Source organism: Callorhinchus milii, unplaced genomic scaffold (genome assembly GCF_018977255.1).
Source record: "Callorhinchus milii isolate IMCB2004 unplaced genomic scaffold, IMCB_Cmil_1.0 Scaffold15, whole genome shotgun sequence".
Classification (NCBI taxonomy): domain Eukaryota; kingdom Metazoa; phylum Chordata; class Chondrichthyes; order Chimaeriformes; family Callorhinchidae; genus Callorhinchus; species Callorhinchus milii.
In genome coordinates, this window is record NW_024704756.1 from 15,593,449 (window position 1) to 15,620,248 (window position 26,800).

General features: G+C 48.9%; 1 protein-coding gene across 1 annotated transcript; it reads right to left on the reverse strand.

Annotated features, from left to right (window-relative positions):
- Positions 1-406: 406 nt before the first annotated feature.
- On the reverse strand, positions 407-11,924 carry lnx2b (ligand of numb-protein X 2b). The gene is made up of 9 exons (XM_007893718.2): positions 11,485-11,924; positions 9,823-10,019; positions 8,000-8,199; positions 7,328-7,696; positions 6,552-6,701; positions 4,661-4,835; positions 3,533-3,764; positions 2,314-2,472; positions 407-1,760 (listed from the first exon to the last, which is right to left on the reverse strand). The coding sequence occupies exons 1-9, from the start codon at positions 11,871-11,873 to the stop codon at positions 1,625-1,627; spliced, it is 2,007 nt and encodes a 668-aa protein (XP_007891909.1). The 5' UTR covers positions 11,874-11,924; the 3' UTR covers positions 407-1,624.
- Between the last annotated feature and the right edge of the window lie 14,876 nt (positions 11,925-26,800).

Below are 26,800 nucleotides of genomic sequence, written 5' to 3' on the forward strand. Positions count from 1 at the left end.
ATTATTAAAATGTTTTTCTAAATATGGCTGTCGGCCGGTAACATTTTTCACAAGTGATAGCAAATGTGAGCTTGTAGCTTTGTTACTCGTTTTTGCAAAAGTTAGGCACAACTCAATACAGGTACTATTTTCTCAAGGATTATTTATAAAATCAAACCTTTTAGTTTACAATATGTCAGTTGTACAACCATTTAAGGCAACGGACCAGATATAAATCACATTGTGGGTTAAAAATAGTGTAATTGTGAAATCCATCTGCATCTTAAAAAATACCTTTCATTTTTATGCTACGTTACCTACTTGAGCTGGTGGGGAGCGACCGATTGGAGGGTTTAAATGTACAAATCTAATTGTACATAGTTGCCTGAATGGATGTTATGGGTGGAATTCTATTTCTAATTGGGGGCGGGGGTGGGGGGGGTGGGCAAGGGGTATTAACCCTTAAGAAGCCATAATAGGTTGGGAGCTTCGAAAAGCAGCTACATACAGCTTCAGAAACTGCATTGAAATGGAGGAGTCATTTTAGCACAGTTAGTCCCAGGATCACACAAGCTGGAATTTCCCCCACTTGTTCGCCCCCTTCCCCTCCGCATTTATTTTATGTTTCTTTTAAGTTGTGCACTTATTACCTTTCAGCTAAAAGGCAAAGGTAACTTGGTCAACTTGGTTCTTGTCAACACCACGTTCACATGTGCTACCTGGAATGACGTGCACCTTGAGACATCCCTTCTGACGCGAAGGATGCTATTAGAAGTGTCACTTGTTATTGCGAACTCCAGTCTGCTCACGGTGACTTGAGATTTGCCTCACGATCAGTTGCTCTGGTGGGCTGAGTGAGGGGTGACAATTATCCCTGATTTTCCCCTGAGGCTCACAAGGTAGATCAAAGGGTTGGGTTGAGAAATGCATCAGACCCACAGGCTGGTCGCAACACCACCAATACCTACAGGCAGAGGTGAGCGGGGTTGGCCAACAATCAAGTAAGCACTCTTACACTATTCAATCTGACGCACCATTCAAAACTGTTTGTGTGCGTTGGCTCGGAGGGGTGAGGAGGCTAGGCTCTGAAGTGTTAACTTGTTTCGGCTGAGCATTACTACAGAAGGCCACTGAAATCCATTGCAATGTCATTTCTAAAGAGCGTACACACGCACAGCAACAAGAGTTTCATCTCCCTGGGTTAGCAGTCACCATGACGCGCCACAGCAAGTCATGACATCCAACAAAAAAAAAAACAGCTAATTTTGCAGCATTGATGGATCAGGTTTACACACGCCTTCGTGTGACGGAAACCTTATCCTGGTGATGTCCCTAGCCACAGGTGAGGAGTGTGGAAACTCGAGAGCGGATCGGAGTCTTGTGCTTTCTCCCATGACCTTGATTCTTAACGGCATTACAACTGGTTTCAACGGCAAATTGCGACGTGCAAATGAATGAGTTGAAGCCAGAGGGTCTTGAGATAGAAAGAAAATTGCAGCGATGGTGATCAGTTATTTGTCCCGTTGGATGTGACTTGGATAGTCAGGTTTTTTGTTGGTTTATGTGTGTGTGTGTGTGTGTGTGTCTCTCCCCATATCCTATCATCTTTTAAGCGAGGCTTGATTGTCATGGACTCTCCTTCCTTTCACACAAGGCTTCCTGGCCAGGACACCACAGTCAAAGTGACCCTGTTCCTCTGTTCTTTCAGCATCGGGATCACAGCAGAGTTGCTCAGGCCCACAGCCGAGACTCCATTCACAGCCACAATCTCATCCCCGCATCTAAAGGGGAAAAGGAATGGAAAAATCGCAACTTTATTCTCACACTAAAACATTCCTGGGCTTCACTTCTCTCTCTCTCACACACACACACACACACAAACTTAAGGGGAAAATGGATGAACGATGCGGTAAAGTTGGAACAGGTTTATTCTGTTTCTATCCCTTTCACTGCTGCGCTCCCCACCCCCCCCACCCCCCCCACAAATAAGACCGAGTCATTAAAATCTGTTAAGAATCCCAGCTGAGATCAGCTCACAACACAAAAGGATCAAACCCTTTGATGTGTGTTGCTCGTTGCCCAGCCGTAGCTCAGCCGCCAGGGAACATCGTGGGGGGGGGAGTGGGGGTTAACATTTTAAAGAGATGAGAGGGGAAGAAGTGGAATTTTGGTTAATTGCCGCAAAAGAAACAAAAATGTTCAAATGTAGCTTGGGTTTCAATCTATTCGCCGTTTTAGATATTTTACAAGGCAAAATAAAATCCCCACATTTGGTCCATATCCGTCTACAAACCGGATTTAGACAGCAGCTGATTTTACGGAGATTTGACTTACTTTAATCTTCCATCAAAGTACGCCGAAGTGCCGGGCACAATGGTCTTGATGAAGAAGGGCTGGTTCCCGTGAGTCTCCTCGAAGCCTCCGACGATGCTGAACCCCCAGCTCTCAGAGTTGTTCTTGTGCAGAATAATGTCGTTGCAGCAATGAAGGTAACTGAACATAGGGAACAGAAGGGTGGGGGTGAAGGAGGGGAAGGGATATTACTGTCAATAATTCCACCCAGTGTCCTGGCTGACATTCCCTCATCCAATTCATCAGAATGGATCATTTGCTTATTTTGTTGGATCAGTAATACAGTATCACAAAACATCCTGAATATTCATTCGTCCCCACCAGACAAACATAACCTTCCCTTTTAGAGGCAATCCCCTCCCAAGTACACAAGCCATTCATTGTGCCCTGTGGGGTAATTGGCTGGTTCTCCAGTCTGCACTTGTCCCTATGTGATCCTTGAACAGATATTTATTTCTGCTTTTGAGTGGAGCATGTTCTATGCATTCGCCACATGTCAGAAAAAGTCTTTAATTTCTAGTTTGATCGAAAGCTTTTTTTAAAAAAAATTATTTGAAACCTATATGTGTATATATATATATATATATATAATCCTCCATTTTCTGCTTCAAGTCAAATAACCTGCCTTGTGTATTTTAGTTTCTGCTCGTCTCGGCTAAAACAGCTGTGAAACAGCGTGTTCGTGAATGAATGGTTTAGGGTATTTGCTGCACAATAGTCCAACACCAATGCTACTGGCAGATGGAGAGCAGGTGGGGATGGAGTAAGTGTGTGCGTGTGTGTGTATGCAGTTGGTGCTGAATAGATGCAAATTTGAGGCATTATTTAATTTGTACGCTGACGTTGGCTGCCACGGCGGCATGTTATCAGTGGGAGGACAAAAAAAAACATCTCCGTGATATAGAAAGAGTTCACTCACTGAATGCCCAACCTCTGCTTGGCTCTTGCCAACCTGAGAACCAATACTTTCCGGAATTAGGTAAGCGTGATGGATGCATCCCTACTGGGAAAAGGCACGCATTCCATTCCAACACCCATATCTCTGGGATTTCCATGTGGAGGTGGGATATTTGGAACTCAATTTGCTTTGGCTCACACGGGCTTTGTGAAAATTTTTTTCCCCCCCCTCCTCCTCCTCCTCATCATCATTTTGCAGTAGAAGTGCTGCTGCTCAGTATTCTCGATCAGAACCGTGGCTCACCTCGGCAGCCCAAGCCACATGATCCACAGCGGGGCCCAATCGTACTCGTTGTCCTTGCTGGGTTCGGGGGGCTCGTCATCCCCCAGGGCCGGGGGGCTCTCCTCGGAGCTGGGAAACTCCAGGGCCCTCAGCAGCACAGAGGCGGAGGCAGCGTTCACCTTGAGAACAGACACGGCCTCGCTGTAACTCAGCTGTGTCAGGTCCACTCCGTTTATGCTCAGCAGCACGTCTCCTGCGAGGGAGGGAGGGAAGGAGGGAAAGGAAAGAATAATAATGATAAGCTTTTGCATTTGACATGGCGCTATATCACGTCGTCGAGTGCTTTTGAGATCTCTCAATGCTCTTTCCCCCAATTCCCTGTCCCCCCCCCCCCACCCCCCCAATTCCCTGCTCTCCAGGGAGAGAGAGTGTGCATCCTATTCCAACAGGGATTTCCACGTGTAGGTGGGACGCATGGAATTCTCAGCTTGGTTTGGATACTCTTAAGCAACGGTGATGGGTTTCCGCATCTGTCAAGACTCCCGGGCTAACCAAAATAACGTCCTTGCTCTTTCCCTGCTCAACTCCCTGCTAGATTGCTCCTCTTCAAATACTTAACAAGTTGCAATTATATCTTATAGGTCTGAAGGGCTAGCAGAGTTATCACAGGAATTTGTGAACTCCAACCGTGCCAAATGAGAGCCAGAGGTTGCCAAACTGTAGGCTATATCTTCGCTGATGTTATTTCACCTCCCTCGCACAACTGGGGCCAGAAAACTAGTTGTACAATTGTTCTGACTCAACACTGAACCAAACCGGTGGAAGGCAGTGAGCGAAACCAGTTCCGAAGCACCCGAGGTAGAATCCGACGAGCCAGGTGGGACTCGCTGCCGTATTCTTGCCCCATTGGCAAGGCAGAATCCCGCTGCGAGACGTAGCATCGTTTACCCTCAATACCAAACCCAGGCGGTTGCACGCAGTTAAAAATACCTCTGGATTTGAAAGGGCGAGAGCCAGCAAAGGGCGACTCTGGAATGTGGGAAATGTTACCTTTGGCTCACTGCCAACGGGAACCTGAAAATCAAGTACGGCGCTCGCCTTTATCTCGGCCCTTTCGCAGGCAACGGAGCGCGACTCTGTAACATTTACCTCGTTTGATTCTGCGATCCCGGAAGAGACAGCCGACGGGCTGGACACTCGTCACATAAATGGGAACTTTATATTTGTTCTCACGCCCTCCTGAAATAGTTATTCCCAGAGACTCCCTTGGCTCCTTCTTCACCACGATAGTCTTCTCCAGGCACAGGGTAGACTGTGAGGGGTCCTGGGGCGAGGGGAGAGAGAAAGAGAGCGGATCAGTTTAGAATCTCGGAGGTGGATTGTCGGAGGTGCCGTCCTTTGGATGAGACTTTAAAAGCGAGGTCCTGCTTTGGGACGTCCCGACAAGATGATGTGGCAAAGATTATTAATTCCAGCCTTACGTTTTCTATTCTCCCCCCACAACAAAAAGGATTTATTTCACAGGGATGAGGGACTGACTGGATTCACCTTCACTGACAGGATTTGAAGCTTTTGGTCCTTCTGGTTACAACAGAAACAAACGATTTGCATTTATACAAATCCTTACTCTTGAGTTTTTCATTATTAATTATGTCTTTTTTTTTAAAGAAAGAGTGTGGAGCTGTTATGTCCAATATCTTTTCATCGCGTTGGTGAAAGTTTTCATCACCGAGTTGATATGTGTAAACACGTCTAACGTGCAGTTTGAACATTGAACAGCGCCTTGGGATGTCCTCTCGACGCGAAAGGCGCTATACAAAGGCAATTTGTTCTTGCTGAACATCTTATGCAGACCTGCTATGAATAAGGACTTTTGATTCACCCCCATACAGTACCTCTCGCATTGGGGAGGATGCCTCAAAGCGCTTTACATCCAAGAGCCACATCCGCATGTTACAGTCACCAGCAAGAGTTCTTTCACAGAGCGAGAAACAGACCAACGCCGCCTTGAGAGCAAGTACGTCAATACAGACAAATACATTTTCCCGCTGTACATCCGTGATATTGTCATCAGGGAGACAGGAAGAGCAGGAGGAAGTCATTCATTCCCCAGGCAACCATTATGATGAATAAATAGATTAGGCCGGCGTGGCGGGCAGCCAGAGCTGGAGCCATCCTGAAGATTCCCACGACCAAAGGGTCATACGGCATTTATAGGGACACAGATGTGCCCGGGACTAGAGCAGAGCACCGAGGTCTGCCCATCAGGCTCCGAATGCAACAAAGAAGCTTTGCGGTTTTAGCTGTTAAACTCCGGCAGTTGCCCCCAAGCCTGGGCTCTTGCTAACCTGAGCCTAATTAATAATTAAGATCCAGAATGAATAATAATAATAATAATAATAATCCTTGCACAAAATACTGCAGAGGCTGGAAATCTGAAAGAAAAACAGAGAGAGTTGGGAAAACCCAGCAGGTCAGGCAGCGTCTCCGGAGAAAGGAAAGTGAGTCCATGTTTCGGGTCCACGACCCTTCGTCAGAACCCCGAAAGGCTGACTCACTTTTCCTTTCTCCATAGATGCTGCCTGACCTGCTGAGTGTTCCCAATTCTCTCTGCTTTTATTTCATAACAATCCTTGCATTTGATACAACGCTTTATCGAGTCGTTGCGACGTCTCGAAGCGCTTCGCAGGATATACTCCGAAAAGTGGATCGATGTGTTTTGTGGACAGCCAGTTTGCCTCCCTCCTCTTTTCGAATAGCGCCGTGGGATCTTTAACGTCCACCTGCACAGGTAGACGAGGACCTCCGTTTAACAGCTCATCTGAAGGACGGCACCTCCAGAGCTGCATTGGAGCGTCATCTTAGACTGTGCGATTCCAAGTCCTGACGTGGGAATTGAACCCACAACCTTCTGACTCCAGAGAGTTTCTGCATTTGTTGACGTCAGGCTGACCCCAAAAAAATATCTGCTTATTCGCCAAATGCAGTAGACGCGGCGCAGCCACCCATCTCTCTGTCCCACCCCACCCCAGCTCCTCACCTTCTGGTAGTGGGAGCGCCGACGGCAGTATTGCTGGGCTTTGCCGCGATGACGTGGGGGGCTGCTGTTGCTGCAGCCGGCCTCCTCCATTATTTCCGGCGCCTTCTCGGCATCCCTCTGTATCACAAAGCTGACGTTTCCCTCGCTGCACTGCGACAGACCACAACAACAACAAGTAACCTTTACAGCGGCCTTCGTTCACACAGGGCGAAGCCTCTGAGAGACGGTGTCAGAGGGAGGGTAGAGGAGAAATAATATAACAAAAATCTTTTCGAATTGTGCCATAGGATCTTTGTGGTATCCACCCCCTCCCCAGCATTGCACTGGAGTATCAGCTTAAATCAGTGATGGCGAATCAGTGGCCCGTGGGCCGGATGTGGCCCCTGTGGCCAAAAAAGAAGAGCCTCCCACCGCACGCGCACCCATCCCCACCCCGAACATTCGCACGGGTTTAGGCAAGTCTTCGATTCTTTGTGTGTTTTCACTTTTTTTCTTGATTGAATAGTTCTTGATTTTGTGGCATTAATCAAGAAATATTCCATGAGTTCAAAGTCCTGACTTGAGGGCTTGAAAAGCTAAAGTGCAGAAGAAGGACATTTGGCCCATCGAGTCTGCCCCAGCTCTCTGAGCAAGCCACCCATTCAATCCCCCTGCCCTGCCCTGTCCCCACACTCCATCAAGCCTTTACCTTTCATCCGATGTCCATTTCTCGCTTGAAACCCACACTGCTAGCTGGTGACATTGGGGGGAGAACCACTTGGGAGAGATGAACTTACCTGTATAATTTGTGCTGCAATTTCAGGCGTCCCGTTTTTCAGGTCCTGTTTATTGATCATGAGAACCTTGTCGTTATTTTGGAGCTTCCCATCCCGAGAGGCCAAGCCCCCGGCCAGCAGGTCCAGGATAAACACCCCCGTCTCATCCGCCTTCCGGATCAGCTTGATGCCCAGAGGCTCGCTCCGGTCTCTCTTGTACAGAATGACATGGAGAGTCTGTTTGGTGCCTCCTCCGCTGCTTTCCTTTGAGGGCCGTCTGCTCGCGAAGCCCCTCTCCTGCAGCACGGTGAGACGCAGCACGGAGCAGGGCTGCCGCAGGATACCGATGGCATAGCTGTGAGGGACAGTGGTCACGTTTATACCATTCACCTGGAGAGACAGAGGGAGACATATCCGATTACCAGGATGTTCAACCATGGAATTAGTGCGATCAGAATACATTTCTTCCCACTGCCAGGACCACCCTGCCTGTTCGGGCTTTGGTTAACGGGAGCCGAGTGGGAAAAATCCCTAACGTCAGACAAGAGCTCATTAACGTGCTTGGGACTGCCAGAATGGTGGAAGGACAACTGGATGGAACTTGGTCTTTCTTCGACTATAATTTCCTATGTTACTAAAAACTCATCAGATTTCTAAAGTCACATCTGGGGTGCCATCTGATGAGCCAGTTACCTCTGATATATGGTCTCCAGGTGCAAGCTTCCCATTTCTAGCTGTGATGCTGTCCCGAAGGATCTCCTGGATCACTATGTTGCATAGTGGGGTGTCTTTGCCCCCCACCACTTGGATACCCAACTCCTCCTGAGGGTCAGCTCGATGGATCTCAACGACGGTGGTTTCTGCTAAAAGACTGGACAGCCTGGGCTGGTACGCTGCAAAAGACACACAATGTGAAGCTATGGGAGGAAATGGCCAGAGAGGAAAGTAAAAGGATTCTAGTGTTACAGCCCGTAATGTGCTGGACGTCAGTTTGAGACACTGTGTTGTCTGAAGTTATTATTAATAATCCTTGCATTTGAGAGATATATATATATATTGTGCCTTATCACATCGTGAAGGTGTCTCAAAGCACTTCACAGGATACTCTAAAGTGGATTGACTGTATATTGTAGACAAAGCACGACAGCCAGATTGCGCATAACAGTGTGGAGTGAGCGACCAATTTTATTTGGAGGATTGTTGGCCAGGACACCGGGAGAGAGAGAGAGAGAGAAACTCGCTTCGCTTTTCGAGTAATGTCATGGGTTCTTTAAAGTCCACCCGAACAGCCAGACGGAACCTCGGTTTGACGTCTCATCCGAAGAACTAACCTCCGAGCAAGGAAGACGACAGCCATTTCTGATTAAAAGCTCCACTTTGCAAGACTCGCTGCGAGTGAGTCGGTTACGAGGGGGCATCAATTTCAGATCATTCATTAACCGCTTAAACAAAAGAGAGTGGTTCGAGGGGCCGGGCACTGCCTCTGTAAACTAGCTTCAGGAGACGCCACTCTACATGAAAGACTTTACGTGTGAAAAGCAAGTCGTTATTCGGACATGGGGGTGGGGGGGGGGGGGAGACAGCGACTGGAGCAAGAATCCAGAGCGGCTTTTGGAGGGGAATGAAGAGAAATGCGCGACAAAGAAAAACATGAAAGGCTGTGCGAGTGTGGAGGAGGGGAGGAAAGGGAGGAAAACAAGAGAGCTCTTACTGAGAACCAAGCCAGGCATGACTGACTGACTGTGAGATTCTATAACTCATTGTGACTTGAATCTATTTAGATCTGAGCAGCACAAACTGAGGACCGTACTATCCCACCGGGCAGGAAGGAGCCTGTGTGTGAGAGAGAACGGCACATCCTATCGGTCTCTCTCTTCATTTTTTGATTAAAATAAAACACAAGGAATCTCAAGTCCTGGAAATGAAACTCACTCACTCTGTTTAACACCAGTTTCGGGCACTCCCAGTTCCGAGTGCAGCACAAATCAAAGGTCCCTTCAGTTACCCTGTGTTCCTCTACATCACTCACCTACCGACACATTGCCACTTTATAATCACCCCACTACACACACGTACCACCACCTCCTCCTACTCTCCCCACCCCCTCCCGAACTTCTCCCAGCGACAGATCGCCTCTCCAGAGCTCCCTCTGAAAATGCTGAACACCCACATGCAAATGCCTCCAACTGAGCGATTCGAATGCGACGTGTAAGCAGTTTACAGAAGCATCGACACTGTTGCTTAGTCACAAGACAAACATTCCTACCCTCTATTTGCAGGAGGCTCGGGTGCATCCTGCTAGCCTGATCCTGGAAAGTATTAGGTGCAGGTTGACGAGAGACAAGGCATGGGGGACCCCAGAGGGTGCGGTGCGGTAACTGCTGGAGTCTATCCAGTTAAAACCATATAGCTTGCCATTGAGAGCACTGACTGGCAAGCTTTCCCACCGCTTGTCCAGGTAGGACCACCCTTCTCGTTAGGGCTTGGCTTGCTAAGCCCTATGCAATGCCACTCACCATTGTCCTCAAGATCCTCCTCAAAAGCAGGGTTGACCAGACCGGGCTCAGCGGTCCCAACAGCGGTCTCAGCAGCCACTGTCCCGTCAACAGGAACTGAACTACCATCAGAGTCTTTCCTCAGATCCTGGCTTCTCTTCAAACTTTCCAGCCGCCTTCTCTCAATCCCATCTCTGTGTTTCTTAAGACCAGGACACCTAGAGCATAGGATGGGGTGGTGGAGGGGGAAAAAAAAACTTATAAAGTTAAGTTTTTTTAACGCTATGTTCATCGCTATCAACATGGTTACCTTGTTTCATTTGAACGAGGGCCAATTTCCCACTAAACCTAGTGAACATAGAAAGAGCAAAGTGGGACCGAGAGTGGAAGAAAGACTCACATTTTTATCGCGCCTTATAAATTCAGTGGTGATAACAGTCAAGTGTGGTGACACTTTGTCTTACTAAATACGGCAGCTGATTTGAGTCAGCCATGCCTTAATTAACGTGGTGGTTGGCCGGGGTAATGGAGTGGTTTAAAAAAAACTCTTTTCTTCTCTTTCCAAAAGGTGCAGTAGGATCCTTTAACGTCAATGTGAGGAACAGGCAGATGGGACCTTGGTTTAAGGTCTCATCCCAAACACGGCATCCCCAACAATGCAGCTACCCCCTGTCCGTCCGCCTGTCCCATCCCATCCCCCCCCCACCAGCTCTGTACTGGAGTCAGTCTTAACCATAAGCTCAAAGTCCTGATGTGGGGCTTGAACCCACAACCTTCTGACCCTGAGTTTGGGAATGGTTCTCCAATGCCCTCAAGCACGGATCTCAGTGAGCAAACGGTGTAACCAGGCGCTCTGAAACCTGACCTCCCTCCAATGAGCGAGCGCTCAATCGCTCACACCCACACAACCCAGTCTTGCTTCCCATTGATGATTAACAAGCCTGTCCACACTTTGTCACTGCCATTGTGAAACTCATTCCAATAAGACCTTGTTTACCAACAGATCGATCCGTAGCAACAGTGTAAAAAGTCAGGAGTTCAAGCACTCCTGTTGGTATACAAGGCCAGGGCTTCACGTGGTATTGCTGTAGATTACCATTCTCCCAGTTACCCTGAGTATGTCTAATCTCACCTGATCTCAGAGATTGAACTCCCACTCATAGAAATATAGAAAGAGGAGTAGGCCATTCTGACTCTCGAGCCTGATCTGCCACTGTGTAAGATCAACAACAACAACAAGATTGCATTTATAGAGTGCCTTTCACGTCGAGAGGACGTCCCAAGGCGCTGGACAGTTGGGTCGGGACCCGAGCAGGGCTGATCTGTACCTCAAGTCCAATTTCCTGCCCTTGCACTGTATCCATTAATCCCCTGACCTAACAAATATCTATTCACCTCCGTCCTGAAGATTTGAATGGATCCAACATCCACAGCCTTTTGGGGGAGAGAGTTCCAGAGTTCCACTACCGTTTGGGTGAAAAATTGCTTCTTGATTTCACTCCTAATCGGCCTAGCTCTAATTTTAAGATGATGACCCCCTTGTTCTGGGTTCCTAACAGAGGCAATAGTTTCTCTCGGGGACTCAAATACCTTTCAGAGTTCACATCTGGACTACAATTAGTCCTGGACTAACCTCCAATTTTATTGGGACCCTAAGCCCACAGAAGACAGGGTCTCACTTACCTGTTCTGTAGGTGGGCTTCAAGCTCACACCGCTGCATGATGGCCTCGCAATCGGAGCGGAAGGGGCAGATGACGGGCAACTTGTCTAGAAGGTTCCGCACCAGGTGACTGGACCTGCGGCAGTGCTGGAGGTGCAGTCGCTTGCGGTCCATGGGGCAGAAGTCCTGCTCCTGCAAGAAGTTCTCCAGGCACTTGAAGCAGAAGGTGTGGCCGCAGGGAGTGTCCAGCGGCTGCACCAGGGGCTGGAGGCAGATGTGACAGACCAGCTCATCGTCCACCTCCTCCCCATAGTCGTACAGATGGTTCTCGAGCACCAGGTGAAGCTGAGCGCATTCCGAGCACAAGTCACTGCTGGGGCAAGCAGCCTCTTCTGGGTTTGGTTCGCTCATGGTTTGGCAATCGGACCTTTTGCTCCTCAAGCCCCCGCCCCCCCCCCCCCCACCCACCCCACACACGCACAGCCAACACGACCCCCTGCCTCTCCCCCTCTTCTTCCTTCCACAAACCCCTCAGTTCCACCTTTGATCCTCGACTCGTTCAACCGCTCGGAGGCTAATCTGCAGCGAGAGGTCAAATCGAGAGAAAAAAAAGACATTAGTATTTTAGTACAGACATTTGTATAAACAAGGTATTTATAGTGTAATTCACCCCAGGAGAGTTAACCTAAATTTAACCTATAATGAATATCTCAGTCTGGAAACAGGAATTTACCAATAACATTTACAATCCTGGTCAGATGCCCACTGGTTAGACTTTGCATAATAAATAGATATTATATATATATATATAATCCTTGTGTTAAAGATCTCTGCGGCACTATTCGAAAAGAAAAGGGAGTTTTCCCTCCCCGGTGTCCTGACCGACAATTCCCCCCCCGCCCGATAAATGGATAAAAATCGGTCGTTCACTTCATTGTTGCGGGACATCGCTGGGCACAAAGTGTTTGTCGCTCGCTGTCGCCTGCAGAGCACACAGTCACTACACTGGCCAGTGTATCCTGTGAAGCGCTTTGAGACGTCTCAATAACTTGATAAGGCGCCAGATCAAATGCAAGGATCATTATTAGCTGTTTTAAGACATTGATAAATCGCTGGTTCAAATGCGAGGATTGCTATATTCTTATCATTATCATCTCAATCCCTTCATTTGAGCCCCACTGCATAATTACTGCCATCGTTCTCTCTATAAATGTCATTACAAGGCTCATTTCCCCCTCCCTCGGTCAGTAAAATCTTCCTGCTGTTCTGCGGTAACAGACTGGTCTGATCTCGGAGCGTTCCGTGAGTTGCTGTAAGGCACCTGGAAACGTTTTCCCTTTGGATTCAGTGTATTGCTGGTCAGTGCTGACATAAGCAGCCGCGCACCACAAGCCAAACAGCCTCCTTCTGTGCCAGGAACTGTTGAAACCAACAAACAGCAAAGACACGGCTCATTTTACACTCTTGCAAGGTTCGGCTTTTCAGGCTGGGGCTCTCGAGAACATCATACAATAACAGCTGTGTACAACCCTATAGAAAAAGCTACTTTCTCCCCAGTGTCCTGGCCAAAATCTTCACTCCGTAGCTGTTTTTCTTGTGTGAATTGGCTGCTGCATTCACCGACAAAGTACACAGTCACTGCGCGTTGCAGTAAAATGAGGGAGGGAGGGATGGAGGGAGAGGAGAGAGGGAAGGTGATCTACATCCTAGGCTGAGATCAGCTTTGACCAGGATTCGAACAACCCGACCAATTCTTACTTTCGACGCAGAATCTCGTAGGCTAGGAGGGCATTTCACAGGATTTCACTGCAAAGTGTAGTGACTGTGTATTTTGTAGGCGAAACGCGGCAGCCCGATTGATGGCGAGGCTCCAGTTTCTCGGCGTGAGTAGGCGACAGTCTGTTTACTTGAGAGTGTCTCCACAAGACGCTGTGTCAAACCAGACACAATGATCTCATGCGTCTGATGCGAGGAGGGGTGAGAGTGGGGGCAGGGAGAGAGGGGCCGGGGGGGGGGGGGGGGGGGGGAGAGGAACAGGAACCCCCTCAGACCTATGTATAAACAACCGGTTCCAAACTCGGAGCTGGAAGAGGGGCAAAAAAAAAAAAAACAGCTTTAAGAGAAGCGTCCGATTCCTGTCCTTTGCTGAGAAAGAAAGACCGAGAGCTTTGTAAATCACACTCCCCTGTCGGGTCGCTAAGTACCATGAGCAGAATGGCTTTAGCGACCGGGAAGAAGCACATACCTGGCCCAGGTACAGAGCCAGTTGCCTGCTCCACCCCCATCACACAACCCCCCCCAACCCCCGCACCACCCACCCCCAACCCCACAACCACCCCCAACCCCACACTGCAATCAATCTCCAGCGCCGGACAAACAGGCATTAAGCAAAGCCCAGCCTCGCTCTGCTCCTGCCTCCAGGCAAACGCTCGGTTCATTTTTCCATTTCGTCATTCACATACACTCTCTCTCTCTCTCTCTCTCTCTCCCTCCGCTCCCTGCTCGCTCATGCTCTCTCTCTCTCTCTCTCTCTCTCCCCTCCTCCCCTTCTCTCTCTCTCTCGCTCTCTGCCTTTTGGACTCACATAAATCAGAATAAACCATTCCGGAGAGTGGGGGTGGGGGAGAGGAGGGGAGGAAGAACGAGGCCAAAGCGGACAAAAATGGTTTCTCTCCTCAGCCTATTTTATTTGGAGGATTGTTGGCCAGGACCCCAGGAGAGAGAAACGCTCTTCTCCTTTCCAATAGCGCCGCGGGATCTTTAACGTCCACCCGAACAGACAGACGGGACCTCGGTTTAACGTCCGATCCAAAGAACGGCGCCTCCGACAACGCAACACGTCCCCCAGCGCTGCATTGGAGCGTCAGCTTAGACGATGTGATTCCAAGTCCCCGACCTGAGAGCTTGAACCCACAACCTTCTGACCCAGAGGTGACAAAGAGAGAGAGAGAGAGAGAGCGCTACCACTGAACCAGGCTAACACACAATGAAATGAGGGAAGAGGAGTGGAGGGGGGAAAGAGATAGAATGGTGGAGGAAAGGAGTTGCAGAGATTAAGAACGTAGGGACTAAAGGCTAAGGCACCAATCAGCCACTGGCTTCCCCGCTTCCTTCCCCCAGCTCAGTGATCCCCGCCACCACTGTGAAACCTTCTCAAGAGGAAGGTCACGGAGATGGTCGTTTTCACGGCACCATTAATAAGTAGCTATTTATCAGCGGCTGATGATCAGGGAGTGTTGGCTTCAGCGATTTGCTTCCTGGCCCGAACTGGTGCCACGTTGCGGCTCTCCCTGGTGCTCGCTGCTCAGCCTGACCCAATCCAAAGGCCTTCTCACGAGGCCGTTCCTCGCGGTGTAAGTAGCAAGAGGCGTGGAAGCCATTTGTCGCTGATGCGCACCTCAATCCACGGCTGTGCGCGGGACAGGGCTGTGCGCAATTGGCTGCCGCGTTTCGCCCAACGAAATACACAGCCACTCCGCCCTACGGTATATTCTGCGAAGCGCTTTGAGACGTCACGACGACGTGAAAATAATAATCATTATTATTGTAACTCGAGAGGCGAAAGATGGGCTCGGGCAAGATCGATTGGAACACCGTTCCGCTCTGAACTGCTCCCGAGATTGCTGCTCCCTCTCATTATAAAAGGAACAGAAATTGCAGCTTGGGGGGGAACAAAGGAAAAACTGCTCGGAGGTTTATTTTTAGCGAGGCCTGGCCATACATCTGCCGTGCCCGTCCGACGCGGTGTCGGAGCTGCTGATTGACAGCACCTCACTCGTGTAATGCAATTCATTAAAACATGAGATTAATAGTTACAGGATGTCCCTGGCCTGGGGGCCTGGGGCGAAAGCCATTGCCTGGTTCATGACGAACTAGATCACGGGTTCAAGTCCAGCCAGGAAATAGAGTAATAATAACAGCAATAATAATCCTTGCATTTGATATAGCGCCTTATCACGTATTTGAGACGTCTCTAACCTCTTCTCCCACCTCCCTCCCTTACTCCCGCTCTCCTCAAGCAACAAGAGCTACCAGCCTCCAAGGTGCCAACGACAAGCGAGGGAGCTTGTCAATTATCAACAGCCTGGCATCAGGCCAGCAGCACTGCTCGCTCCGTGGCCATGTCACCTTGGAAGTTAACTCAACCCCAGAGGGGCCCATGTTACCTCTCTCTCCGTCTTTTCCCCCCAAGAGTTACAGAACCTGTGCCTGGCTCTGAACGAGCTCCCTGCCTACTCCCACTCTCTCGCCTTCTGGGAATATCAAGGCATGGTAGGAGGTGCCGCCTTTTCGATAATAATACTAATCCTTGTATTTGATATAGCGCCTTATCATGTCATCGAGATACCTCACGGTACGCAGTATATAGGATATACTGTAAGGTGCAGTGTCCGTGTATTTTGTCGGTGAAACACAGCAGCTAGTTTGTGTGCAGCAAGTGTCCCACAAACAGCCGTGGAGCAATTGACCAATTTTATTGGGGGGTGGGGGTTATAGGCGTCCTGGCCGACATTTTAAGAATGTTGCTAACAAAATAGGATGGTGATTATTGACAGACAAGGTGCCTTGTGTTATTCTGTCAGCACAATATTGCTGTATGTTTATATAGCGTCAGGAGCACATTACCAGAGGACGGATCTCCAAGCCAAGGTCCTGGGATCCGAAGGTGGTGCCAAAGCCCTGATGTCATTTCAACATGACCTGCCCTACACCCCTTTTAATGTGAACACAAATCTTGCTATCTCCACGGCCTTTGTGTTACCATCGCAACATGACTTCATTCCACCAACTTAATCATTTCAAGGCAATCTCGGTGTTTCAGGTCCAGAATTGGAATCAAATGCCGGCCTGGCTTAGTTGGTAGCCCTCTCGCCTACTCTGGGTCAGATGGTTGTAGGTTGAAACCCCTTCCCCTCCTACCACCCCCACCCCACCCCACACACAGTGTCTCGGCCAGCAATGTTTGTCAGACATCGCTGTGTGCTAACTGGCATTCGCCCTCTCCTACGAAAAGCACAGTCACTACACTTTGCACTTAAATATCCCGTGAAGCACTTTGAAGACAATTCTGACATGATACGGCGCTATATCAAAAGACTATTTAAGATTATGAGTTAACATCTTAGGTCTGCGATCTTTCGGGAATGTGACGACCATTTCGTCGTACCTTAAGAATATTCCATTTGAAAACACCCGGCACAACAGATTCCGTGAAAAAACCCGGCTATCAACCAGAGCTGAGGACTGATTTCGAGGTGATGCGCTGAATTCCAGGCAAATCTCATTTTTTCCATGACTTAGCCACTTCAATCAACGCCATCTCAGGAATGAGACGAGATCCCATCTCATGTCCCCAACCTTGTAACCCCAACAAGATTTCAGGTCTCAGAGGAATTTGAATCCGATCCTCCCCCGACCCCCCGCTTAAAATCTCCGGGTTCAGATCTTGGGACCTGGGATTTCTTCCCCTTCCTTCCCCCCCCCCACCTTTTCCTTCCAATCTGATTATAGATCAAAGCAATCTCAAGGATTTTTTGTGATCTGTTGTTTTTCTTTGTGTAATTACAGCCTCTCTCACTCTCATTACCACCCCCCACCCCCACCCCCCAAAAAAAAGCTTTAACTCAACTCCACAAAGGATCCAACACAATGTTGGTCGTTCCTCTAACACAATCAGAGAGAGGGGGGGGGGGGGGGGGGTTGATTCTGATGGCAATAGTGCAACCAAATGAAACGATCAAACAACACCTCATTGGTGATACTAACCATAAGAACCATAAGGATATTAACAATAACAATATCAGCAATGAAAACAATAAGGATATTAACAGTAACAATATCAGCAATGATAAGAATAACAATATTAAGAATAACAACAACTATAAGGATAATAACAATAATAATATTCACAGTATTCATAATAATTTTAAGGCTATTTACAATATTAATAATAATATTCACAAGAACAAGCAGCCAGACTGGAAACTTACCTGTGCAACCTTGCAAATGATCAACTCTCTTTGCCCCACCACCACCACCACCCCCACCACCCCCTACCCTTCTCCCTTTTTCTTTTTCCTTTTCTTTTTCCTTCTGTGAACACTGGATTTAAAAAGGCACCCAAGTCAGGGAAACAACTCACTCAAATCAGCCAGAGGATCAGGTGAGGTGGGTGGTGGAGAGAAGTCAGAGAGAGAGAGAGAGACAGAGAGAGGGAGAGGAAAATAAGCAGTTGACCTCCTCTTTTGGGTGAAGTGGATGGAGAATAAAAGCCTCTTCGTTTGGTGTTGAGACAACAAGTCCCAGTTTCCCATTCCAAGTAAGTCAGTCCTTCACTGGAGAGAAAGGGAAACCAACAGAGTCAACCCACACCACCTCCCACACCACCTCCCTCCTTCCCAACCAACCAACCCTCCCTCTCCCAACACACAAATGCATACAAAATTCAAGGAACTGACGTTATAAAGGCGGTTCCCTGGTAAAATATTCAGGCAGATCCATCTGTGCCTCAGTCTGAACATTCTCAGAGGCTGCTCTGTGTGTGTGTGTAATTAAATAGTCACAGTGAAAGGTATGCGAGGAGTCCCTGGTCAGCAAAAGGTCTATCTGCCTGTCTTTTCTGTCTGATCTCTGACAACTGTTATCCCAAATTCTTCCCCTTCCATTCCAAGGTCACGAGCACCCCAGCACCCAGCACCCCAGCACCCAGCTTTGACCATGAGAACGTCCAAAAGTAATAGCAACGACGATAATACTATCAATAATAATCCTTTACGTTTGATACGGCGCCTTATCGCGTCTCGAAGCGCTTCGCGGTGAAGCGCTGTGAAGCGGAGCGGCTCTTGTGTTTTGTTGGGCGAGACGCGGCGGCCGATTGCGCGCGGCAGCGCGCCCACCAGAAATTATTACGGTTGCTGATTTTTTTTTTAAAAAAGTTCGATTACTCCCCCTGGAAAAAGCTCACGCTGAAGCTGGTATTCCAGGCTGACGCAGTCCAATGCAGAAAGAGGGGAGCACCTCGTTGACAGAGGTGCTGCCGTTTGGATGAGACGCTAAACCCAGGTCCAAGATCCCATCCCGTTCTGATTTCTTCCCCCTTTCTCCACAGAAATTGGTCATTCATTTCACGGCTGTTTGTGGAGCCTCGCTGTGCGCCAATTGGCTGTCAACAGAGCTGAGCAGCCGAGCTGCAGGAGGCCCTACAAGGGAGGGAATTGCTAAGATAAAAGACGTTAGAGGAGGAAATTAAAAAGGATCACTTCGGGGCAGTTGACGGGGTGCTAATGCAGTGCGAAACTCTGCAAACAAGACGGCCTGATAAGGCGCTATATCAAATGCAAGGTTTATTGTTATTGTATTTGCACGAGTCGAGGTTAGTCCGTGTTCGATCGTTAAGTGGGTTTTCGTTTTGTTTCCTGATTGAATGCGTAGTAAATACTTGCACTTGCCGTAGCCCTTATTATATCGTTGAGACGCCTTTTTTTTTGTAAAAAAAACCAGTAGCCGATTGCGCACAGCAGTGTCACGCAAACAGCCGTGGATTGAGTGGCCCCATTTATTTTAAACCTTCATTGAATATTTCCCGACTTAGGGCAGCAATCTGGAAATATTCACTCGGGAAAGCGTATTTTTTTTTTGGCCGACCCTAAAGATCGGAGATCACGGGGCGAGAATAAACAGTGGGATCAGAGGTGTGGTGTTTCTGGATGACTCACAATCCTGGGGGACATTATTAACCAAGGAGCGATTGGCTTGTCTGGGTCCGGAAAGCCCTCTGGTGGCCGGATTCGGGTGGCCCCACATAAACTTAATTGGCCTTTTCCCCTCGCCACAAAGTGGCACCCGGCACGCAGCGTTGCTGTGATGTAAATGCAAGTTGTTGTCGTCGTTTAACCCTGAGGCTGTTGCTGTTGGAATTCATCCGTGGCCTTTGCGACGAAGGGATTTCCCAGCTTCGCCACGGTGAACAAATAACACTGTGATTCCCGTGAAAGCAACTCAGCGCCGTTCGAGGTGAAACGCTCCGAATAGCTACCTTTCAGTTAACAACAACTTGCATTTATACGGCGCCCTTTCCACCCGGGCTAGCGTCTCGGAGAGCCTAACAACGGCGCAGTTTGACACCATGCGACGCAAATTGCTCATCGCCTCACTCTGTGTGAGTTCTTGGGATGGTTTGTCTCAGCTCTGGAGCTACGGCCAAAGTAAGACCGAATTTAAAAGTTTCCCAAAATCTACTTCAGTCGTTAATTTTAAGACAACGTCTCATCCTGAGTTTAATGCTATGGGGCTGGAGATTTGAAGTTCATTGCTCCCTCCGCTGGCAAAAGTCGTGAGAGATTTACCGTATAATAATCCTGGCATCCCTTTGTAGCACCTTCTCACTTCCTCATATCATCGACTCATCTCAGAGCACTTCGCGGGATTTACTGTAACGTAGATTCATAGATTCATAGAATGTTACGGCACAGAAGGAGGCCATTCGGCCCAGCGAGTCTGCGCCGGCTCTTTGACAGAGCAAGTCACTTTCACTAACGTGCAGTGACTGTGCATTTCGTCGGCAAACGCAGCAGCCAATTTGCACACAGCAACGTCGCGCAAATGGCCTTGAAGTGAATGATTAATTTTATTTGTGGAATGTCGGCCAGGACACCGGGAGAGGAAACAGGGCCACGGGATCTTTACCGTCCACCTGAACAGGCGCAGACAGTTTGCTTGGTGATATGTTTATTTCCCAATTTTTCTCCGATATCCTCCTTCCTAGAGACGGGGAACCTTGATTGTTTTTCCCCTCCGTAACCCCAGGGAGGTCGAGGTCAGTTGTAGACCGCTGCCTGGCTGAGAGTAAGCTCGCTCAGCAAACACCTGCCATTCGAGCCTGCGACTTTCTGATCAAAGGGTGATGCAGTATCCATCGCAGCCCGCTCCTTGAAAAGAATTACGCACCCAACAGTGAGGTTGTACAGCCATCTGGTGGATCGAGAGAGGGATTGGAACTTCTCCAGTCAGTGACACGTCTGCACTGTTGTTAATAGCCATGTTTAACTTCAACTCAAAGAGTGACAGGCGATCTGGCAGGTTTTATCCTGTGCATGTGGCACACTACGCAGCGTGCGTGTGTGTTTAACACACTCCAGAGAGGATATAAACATCTGCCTCTCTCTGGCGCGTATGGATTTTCTGTCCGTTAACAATCATAATTACTGGCGTCAAATTCTCTCCCATTCCTCTCTTCCAAACAGCTCCTTAGCACACCCTCCCCCCACTCCCCGAACTCCCTCCTCCCCGCCCCCCACCCCCCCCCCCGCCCCCCACACACATGCAAACGCACACCACGTTTCATCTGAAACCCGACATCTGCCGCAGACAGATGTCTCTCAACTCTGGGTCAGGAGTCGCCCACATTTGCGACTTTAATAATCCTCGCATTTGATACAGCGCCTTTGCACATCGTTGCGACGTCTCAAAGCGCTTCGCAGGACATAGAGTGTAAAGCGGAGCGACTGCGTGTTTTGTGGGTGAAACGTGGTGCACAGCGGTGTCCCACAAACAGTGGTGGACTGAGTTTGTGGGGGGGGGGGATTATTACCCCCAAGAAAGCGATCCGCCAATCGACTAACAACTGGGTTCCTACGGGGTGGGGGGTGGGGGGCGGGGGGCGGCGTGGGGAGAGATTTGGCCATTGCTGGGCACTGTTGGAGAGAGGGATGATTAACCGTATGACCCAATGGTACATGTCATGACCTGGGTGCGACCCTCAATAGGAAGTGATGCCTATCTGGACGTAAAGCTCGAAAGCAGCAGGTGAATCCTAATGGTGGAGCGAGGACAAGGAAACCATTGCCTAACAATGCCCTTCGCCGCGTCCCCGGGATGTGCCTAACAATGGAGGTGGTCACGGAGCACATTCCTGCTCCTCCCATCTCCCAGTTAGCACCGCTGTAAAGTCTTCACACCTCATTGCCGGGTTCATCATTCACAAACCTGCCCGGCACTCCCTCCCTCCCTCCCTCCCTCCCCTTCCCCTCACAGTTCCTACTGCCCAGAGCAGAGCAGGGTCTGCTGCCTGGCTCCGTGGGTAGCACTCTCTTTTCTGGGTCAAAAGGTTGTGGGTTCAAGCCCCACAGGGCACATCGGGACTTGAGCCGCCCCGACCTCCAGGAGTAGGAGTGGGAGGGGGGGGGGCTGCCGTGTTTGCCTGCAAACACACAGTCACTACACTTCATCGCAGTAAATTCCTGCGGAGGTGCCTTTGAGGCGTGATAAGGCACCGTGTCAAAATTGAAGGATTGTTGCTTAAACGCTGCGACAACTTGCGTTCGACGTTGGGAGGACGGCTCCAAGCGTTTCAAACCTGAGCGGGGGGCCGGGGGGGGTGGGGGGGGAGTGGCGGGGAATGAGAGAGAGAGAGAGAGAGAGAGAGAGAGACGGGGCGGGGACGGGGATGGTTTGGGTAAGGAACCAAGTCTGGCCAAGAGGTAGATATTTAGAAGGGAAGGGAGAGGGCAAGATGGAGCGATGTTTGGATTCCCCCTCAACAACAACAACAACAACAACAAGATTCCATTTATAAAGCGCCTTTCACGTCAGGAGGACGTCCCAAGGCGCTGCACAGTTGGGTCAAGCTTCCCTCGCCCTCCCACCACCCCCCACACTGTGGAAACTCCGCACAGAAACTCAGGAGAGTTGGGTCACTTTAATGGTTACCGACTGCGGACACATTCCCTTTGTGAGACGCAGCGAAGATCAAACACAGTGTTGGGTCTCTTTGATGTGTCCAATTCAAAAGCTCGTCCGTCTTCTGCAGTAGAGTGCGGGGCTTAAAATTGTCAGTCAGAGAATCTCCCTTCTCTTTCCCAATAGATCCACGGGATCTTCAACGTCCTTCCGCCCGAACAGGCAGACGGGACCTTGATTTAACGTCCGCTCCGAAAGACGGCACCTCCGACTATGCAGTGCTCCCCCACCCCACCCACCCACCCCCCACCCGAGTTGGCCTGGACTATGAGCAGGGAATGGGGGCGGTGTGGGTGGGGCGAGAGGACAAGTTGGCAGCGACCACCAGCAAAGTGGTCACACGTTACAGATGAGAGGTGGCTGTAACGGCAGAGTGGCCTCCCCCCACACCCCCCCGCCCCCACCCCACCCCAGGGGAGGCTGGTCTCCCTGCCGGGCAGACATAAGCTAAAGACAAACAGACCAGCCCCACAGGAAAGGAGGACAAACCTTCAGAGAGCTCGTGTGACAGACTGACGGCCTTTCACCTCCAGGTCAAACCCGGCAGCTCTGACAGAACGGGAGAGGGCGAGGGCGAGGGCGGGGTGGAGAGATTGGGAGCAAAAGGGAGTCTCTTTCTCCCGGTGTCTCGGCCAACAAAACAAAATGAAATAAAATAAAATTGGCCGCTCACTTCATGACTGTTTGTGGGACGTGGCTGTGTCCAACTGGCTGCTGGATGGCCTACAAACACACAGTCACACCACTTTACAGTATATTCTGTGAAGCGCTTTGAGACATCTCAATGACACGATTAGGCGCTGCATCAAACACAAGGATTATTGTTGCACTGCACTGGTGCGCCAGTCCAGAGTGTACGAGCTCACAGTCTCGACGTGGGTGGGGGGGGTGGGGGGGGGGGGGGGGGGGTGGGGGCTTGAACCCACAACCTCCTGATCCACGAGCCAGGCTGACACCGAGATCGGGAAGCGGGGTAATGGGGCCGGAGCTGGTGGTTGTATCACCAGCCGCCACAGCTGACGGTGTCGGGCGTCGCTGGTCGCATTGGTAACGGAACGGCTCGGTGAGTATTTATTATGGACTCGCGACAGCGCGGAGCTGATACAGTATCTGGATGGCCTTTTCTCCAAGGCCGGCTCTCTGCGCTGAATTGCTCTGCCTAGTAACAGTTAAGCGAATGTTTACCAAAACCTCCCGGATTTGTCTGCACTTAGGAGAAACGAACAGTTCCGAACGGACGTCAGCTCTGCCTCCCTGGCAGGGAAAGGGGCATTTTTTTTTACTTCCAACCTAATCATTGACAGATTGCGACATCACCCTTCTGTACCTTGCGCTCTCCAAGGTGACGAGCTGAGTTCCGTTCTCTCCCAGCACGGGAGCACTAGTTTTTTTTGGGGGGGTCACAACCGGGTGTCTGACACGTGAGGAAACCCATTAAGAGTCTCCAAAGCAAACTGCGAGTTCCAGGCCCCCACCTACACATGGAAAATCCCAGAGATAGATTGTTGGAATGGAATGCACACTCTCTCCCTCTCTCTCTCTCTCTCCCTCTCCCTCCCTGGAGGGACGCATACCGCTGACCTAATTCTGGAGAGTATTAGGCGCAGGTTGGCGAGAGCCAAGGCTGTGGGGAGAACCCAATGGGAAGCTTGGCAGACAGCGCTATCAATGGTAAGCCACGCGGTTTTAGCTGGTTAGACTACAGTAGTTAATCCAACAGAGACTCTGAGGTCTCCAAGCCTTGGCTCTTGCCAACCTGCCCCTAATATTATGCGCAGTTAGGTGAGCAGGAAGAGAGGGGGAGAGAGAGCTCATTCCATTCCAACAATCTATCTCTGGGATTCCCGTGTGTAGGTGGGACACATGGAAATCTCAGTTTGGTTTGGAGACTCTTAAGCAACGGTGATGGGCTTCCGCATGTGTCAGAACCCCAAAATAAAAAAATTGAGCCCTCAGTCTCCGTTTAGATTCTCTGAAGCACAGTGCTCGGTTTCCACGTGAGCCTGGAACCCGCCTGAGCAAATAAAACAGACACGATTTGAAAAGTTCCTGTGATCCCAGGATGGGAACAAATCGGAAACAGCCCTGATTATTCTCTCACCAAGAAGCCTCGATTTTTATGAATTATTTATTATTTTCTGTCATATAGCTGAGCTCCATCTGGTGCAGGGCAGACTAGAGCGGGAGGAATGCAAGCTTCGTGAGCAATTCAGTGTGCGTTGAAACAAACACCTGCGTCACAGTCGAGGTGTTGAGATCATAAAATATATTTTGTAAAATGCAATATATGAAATATATTAAACATATTTTATTATTACATATATTTGTACTGTTAACTATACCAAATCTATTCACATTATTACATATATTAAATATATATCAAATATATTTAATAAGTAATATATAATGCATACATTAATAATATACCTATTAATATTAATAATATAGATATATTTAACACGTATAAAATAAGTGATCATTTTATTTCCTGGCTGTTTGTGGGACGTTGCTGTGCGTAATTGTCTATTTCACAGTAAATCCTGTGAAGCGCTTTGAGTCGCCCTTCTGACGTGAGACCGAACGCAAAGATTATTATTATTATCATATATTTTGTTAAATAACCTTTGAATTTGCGCACAGCAACAGCAACCAGTTTTATTTGGCGGAGGGAGGAGAGGGGGATTGTTGGCCAGAACAACAGGTGAAGGTCCCTTGTCTTTTGGAATAGTGCCACAGGATCTTTAATGTCCGCCTGAACAGGGCATCGAGGGCAGATGATGGCCAACAGAGGTCAGGTTTGCTTGAGATTGCAGCAGGCAATTCAAATTTAATGAACATTCCTCATCAGAACCATATTCTGTCTATTCCCAATCCAATCGCTCACTTTAACTAAAGGATTGTAAAGTGAATTCGATGTCATCCCAATTCCTTTTTCATGTAGAGGACGATCCTTAGTTTTAACAGCAATTTCTTTCTTTCTATGCACAGAAAAGTATAGAAAGAGAGACAGCGTCAGCACGGAAGAAGACAATTCAGCCCATCGTGTCTGTTGCCAGTTCTCTCGGTGACCTGGTTGACGGGTTAAGAAAAAAAGATTGCTCGCTCACCTCCTTCCTCTTTGTGAGACGTTGCTGGGTGTAAATTGGCTGCCCTTCAAACACACAGTCACTACACTTTGCAGAAAGGAAAGGAAAACTCCGCGGAGCGATTTGAGACGTTTCGCAGTGTAATAAGGGGCAGAGATTTTAATAATAGCCATCCTCGCGTTTGATATAGCTCCTCATCGGGCCATCGTAACATCTCAAAGCCCATCACAGGAGTTCAGTGCGCAGTGACTGTGCGTTATCGTAGGCAAAACGTGGCAGCGATTATTTTTGCATTGAGTTGGCGCATCGGTGTAAGAACCGGGAACAGGAAACCCATCACTGACTTGAAGCTGCGTGATTAGGAAATGAAAGGACGGTGGGCTGTAAAGGGCTGGAAGTCTGGACAGTGTTGTATTAATCAGCCTCTTGTGTTATACCGGGATATGGCGATCTGCCTCTTTAAGTTGGACGTATTAGTCAATGGGAAATAAAATCACCACCAGATGCAAAAAAAAAACAAATTCCACTGCGATTAGTCAACACGCAAATGGCTGCAGCAGTTCAAAGTAGTTGACCCCCAACTTGTCAAAACAGATGTAAGAATGCCAATCTCGTTGAACTATGCTGAATCCAGGATTCTTCACTGATTTCCTCCTGCAGTCTTTAGCCAGTGTGTATGTAGCTCATTGGTATCTTGTTTTTCCAGTGCCCGAAACGCCTCACAGCACTCCACACGCGATCGCGGCCAAGTGCAGATTTTACTGTAATAATCCGTTCAAAAAGCTGATAATAATTTGGTCAATCTACGACTGTGTGTGGGACACTGACTGCCGTGAGCAAAACACACAGTCAATCCACTTTACAGTATATTCTGTGAAGCGCTTTGAGATGTCTCAACGAGGTGGGTTGAGCGACCCATTTATTATTTTTTTTGAAGGATTATTTATAATGTCATTATAATAATCCTTGCATTTGATATAGCGCTTTTCGCGTCTTGGAGACGTCTCAAATTACCCTTGAATTACCCCTGGAAAGCAATCCAACCAATCGACTATCGGGTTCCTACTTTCTGTAAGGTAAACAGAGGAGTGTGGAGTAAGGAAACGTGCCTAAGGTTTCGCTCGCCCTGGGAATCAAACCCAGGTCACCTTGCTTGCGAAGCAAGTGCTCTTACGTATACGCTATAGTTCCACAAATACATGCCACCTACACATTTTTTTTCCAGATGATTTTGCCAAGTCTTGGCTGCTCTTAAAAGTCTTCCATCCATGTTCCGCAGCAGAAGGAAAAATGTTCCTGGCTTCTAGTCAGTCACCGGGGCCAGGAAAGATTCCTGGAAAAAGGGAAGGAATGATTGGGGAAAAGGTTAAGATATCTCCAGAGCTGGAGTCAGCTTAGCTTTGGGACAGGATTGTGCCAATTCCAGTTAATTGCTCTTGGGAGTACAATGGAGTAGGACTGTTGTCTCGGGACCCTGGTGATATTCAGTGGTGGTGAAGAGGTTTTGCAGGTGTT

What these genes read in the sequence shown, in the direction of transcription:
- lnx2b (XM_007893718.2), bottom strand. Translation starts at nt 11,873, where the DNA reads ATGAGCGAACCAAACCCAGAAGAGGCTGCTTGCCCCAGCAGTGACTTG. An exon ending in GGATCGCAGAATCAAACGAG is followed by an intron (nt 3,765 to 4,660) that starts GTAAATGTTACA and finishes CCTCCCTCGCAG; the next exon opens with GAGACGTGCTGCTGAGCATA. An exon ending in ATGTGGCTTGGGCTGCCGAG is followed by an intron (nt 2,473 to 3,532) that starts GTGAGCCACGGT and finishes CCCTATGTTCAG; the next exon opens with TTACCTTCATTGCTGCAACG.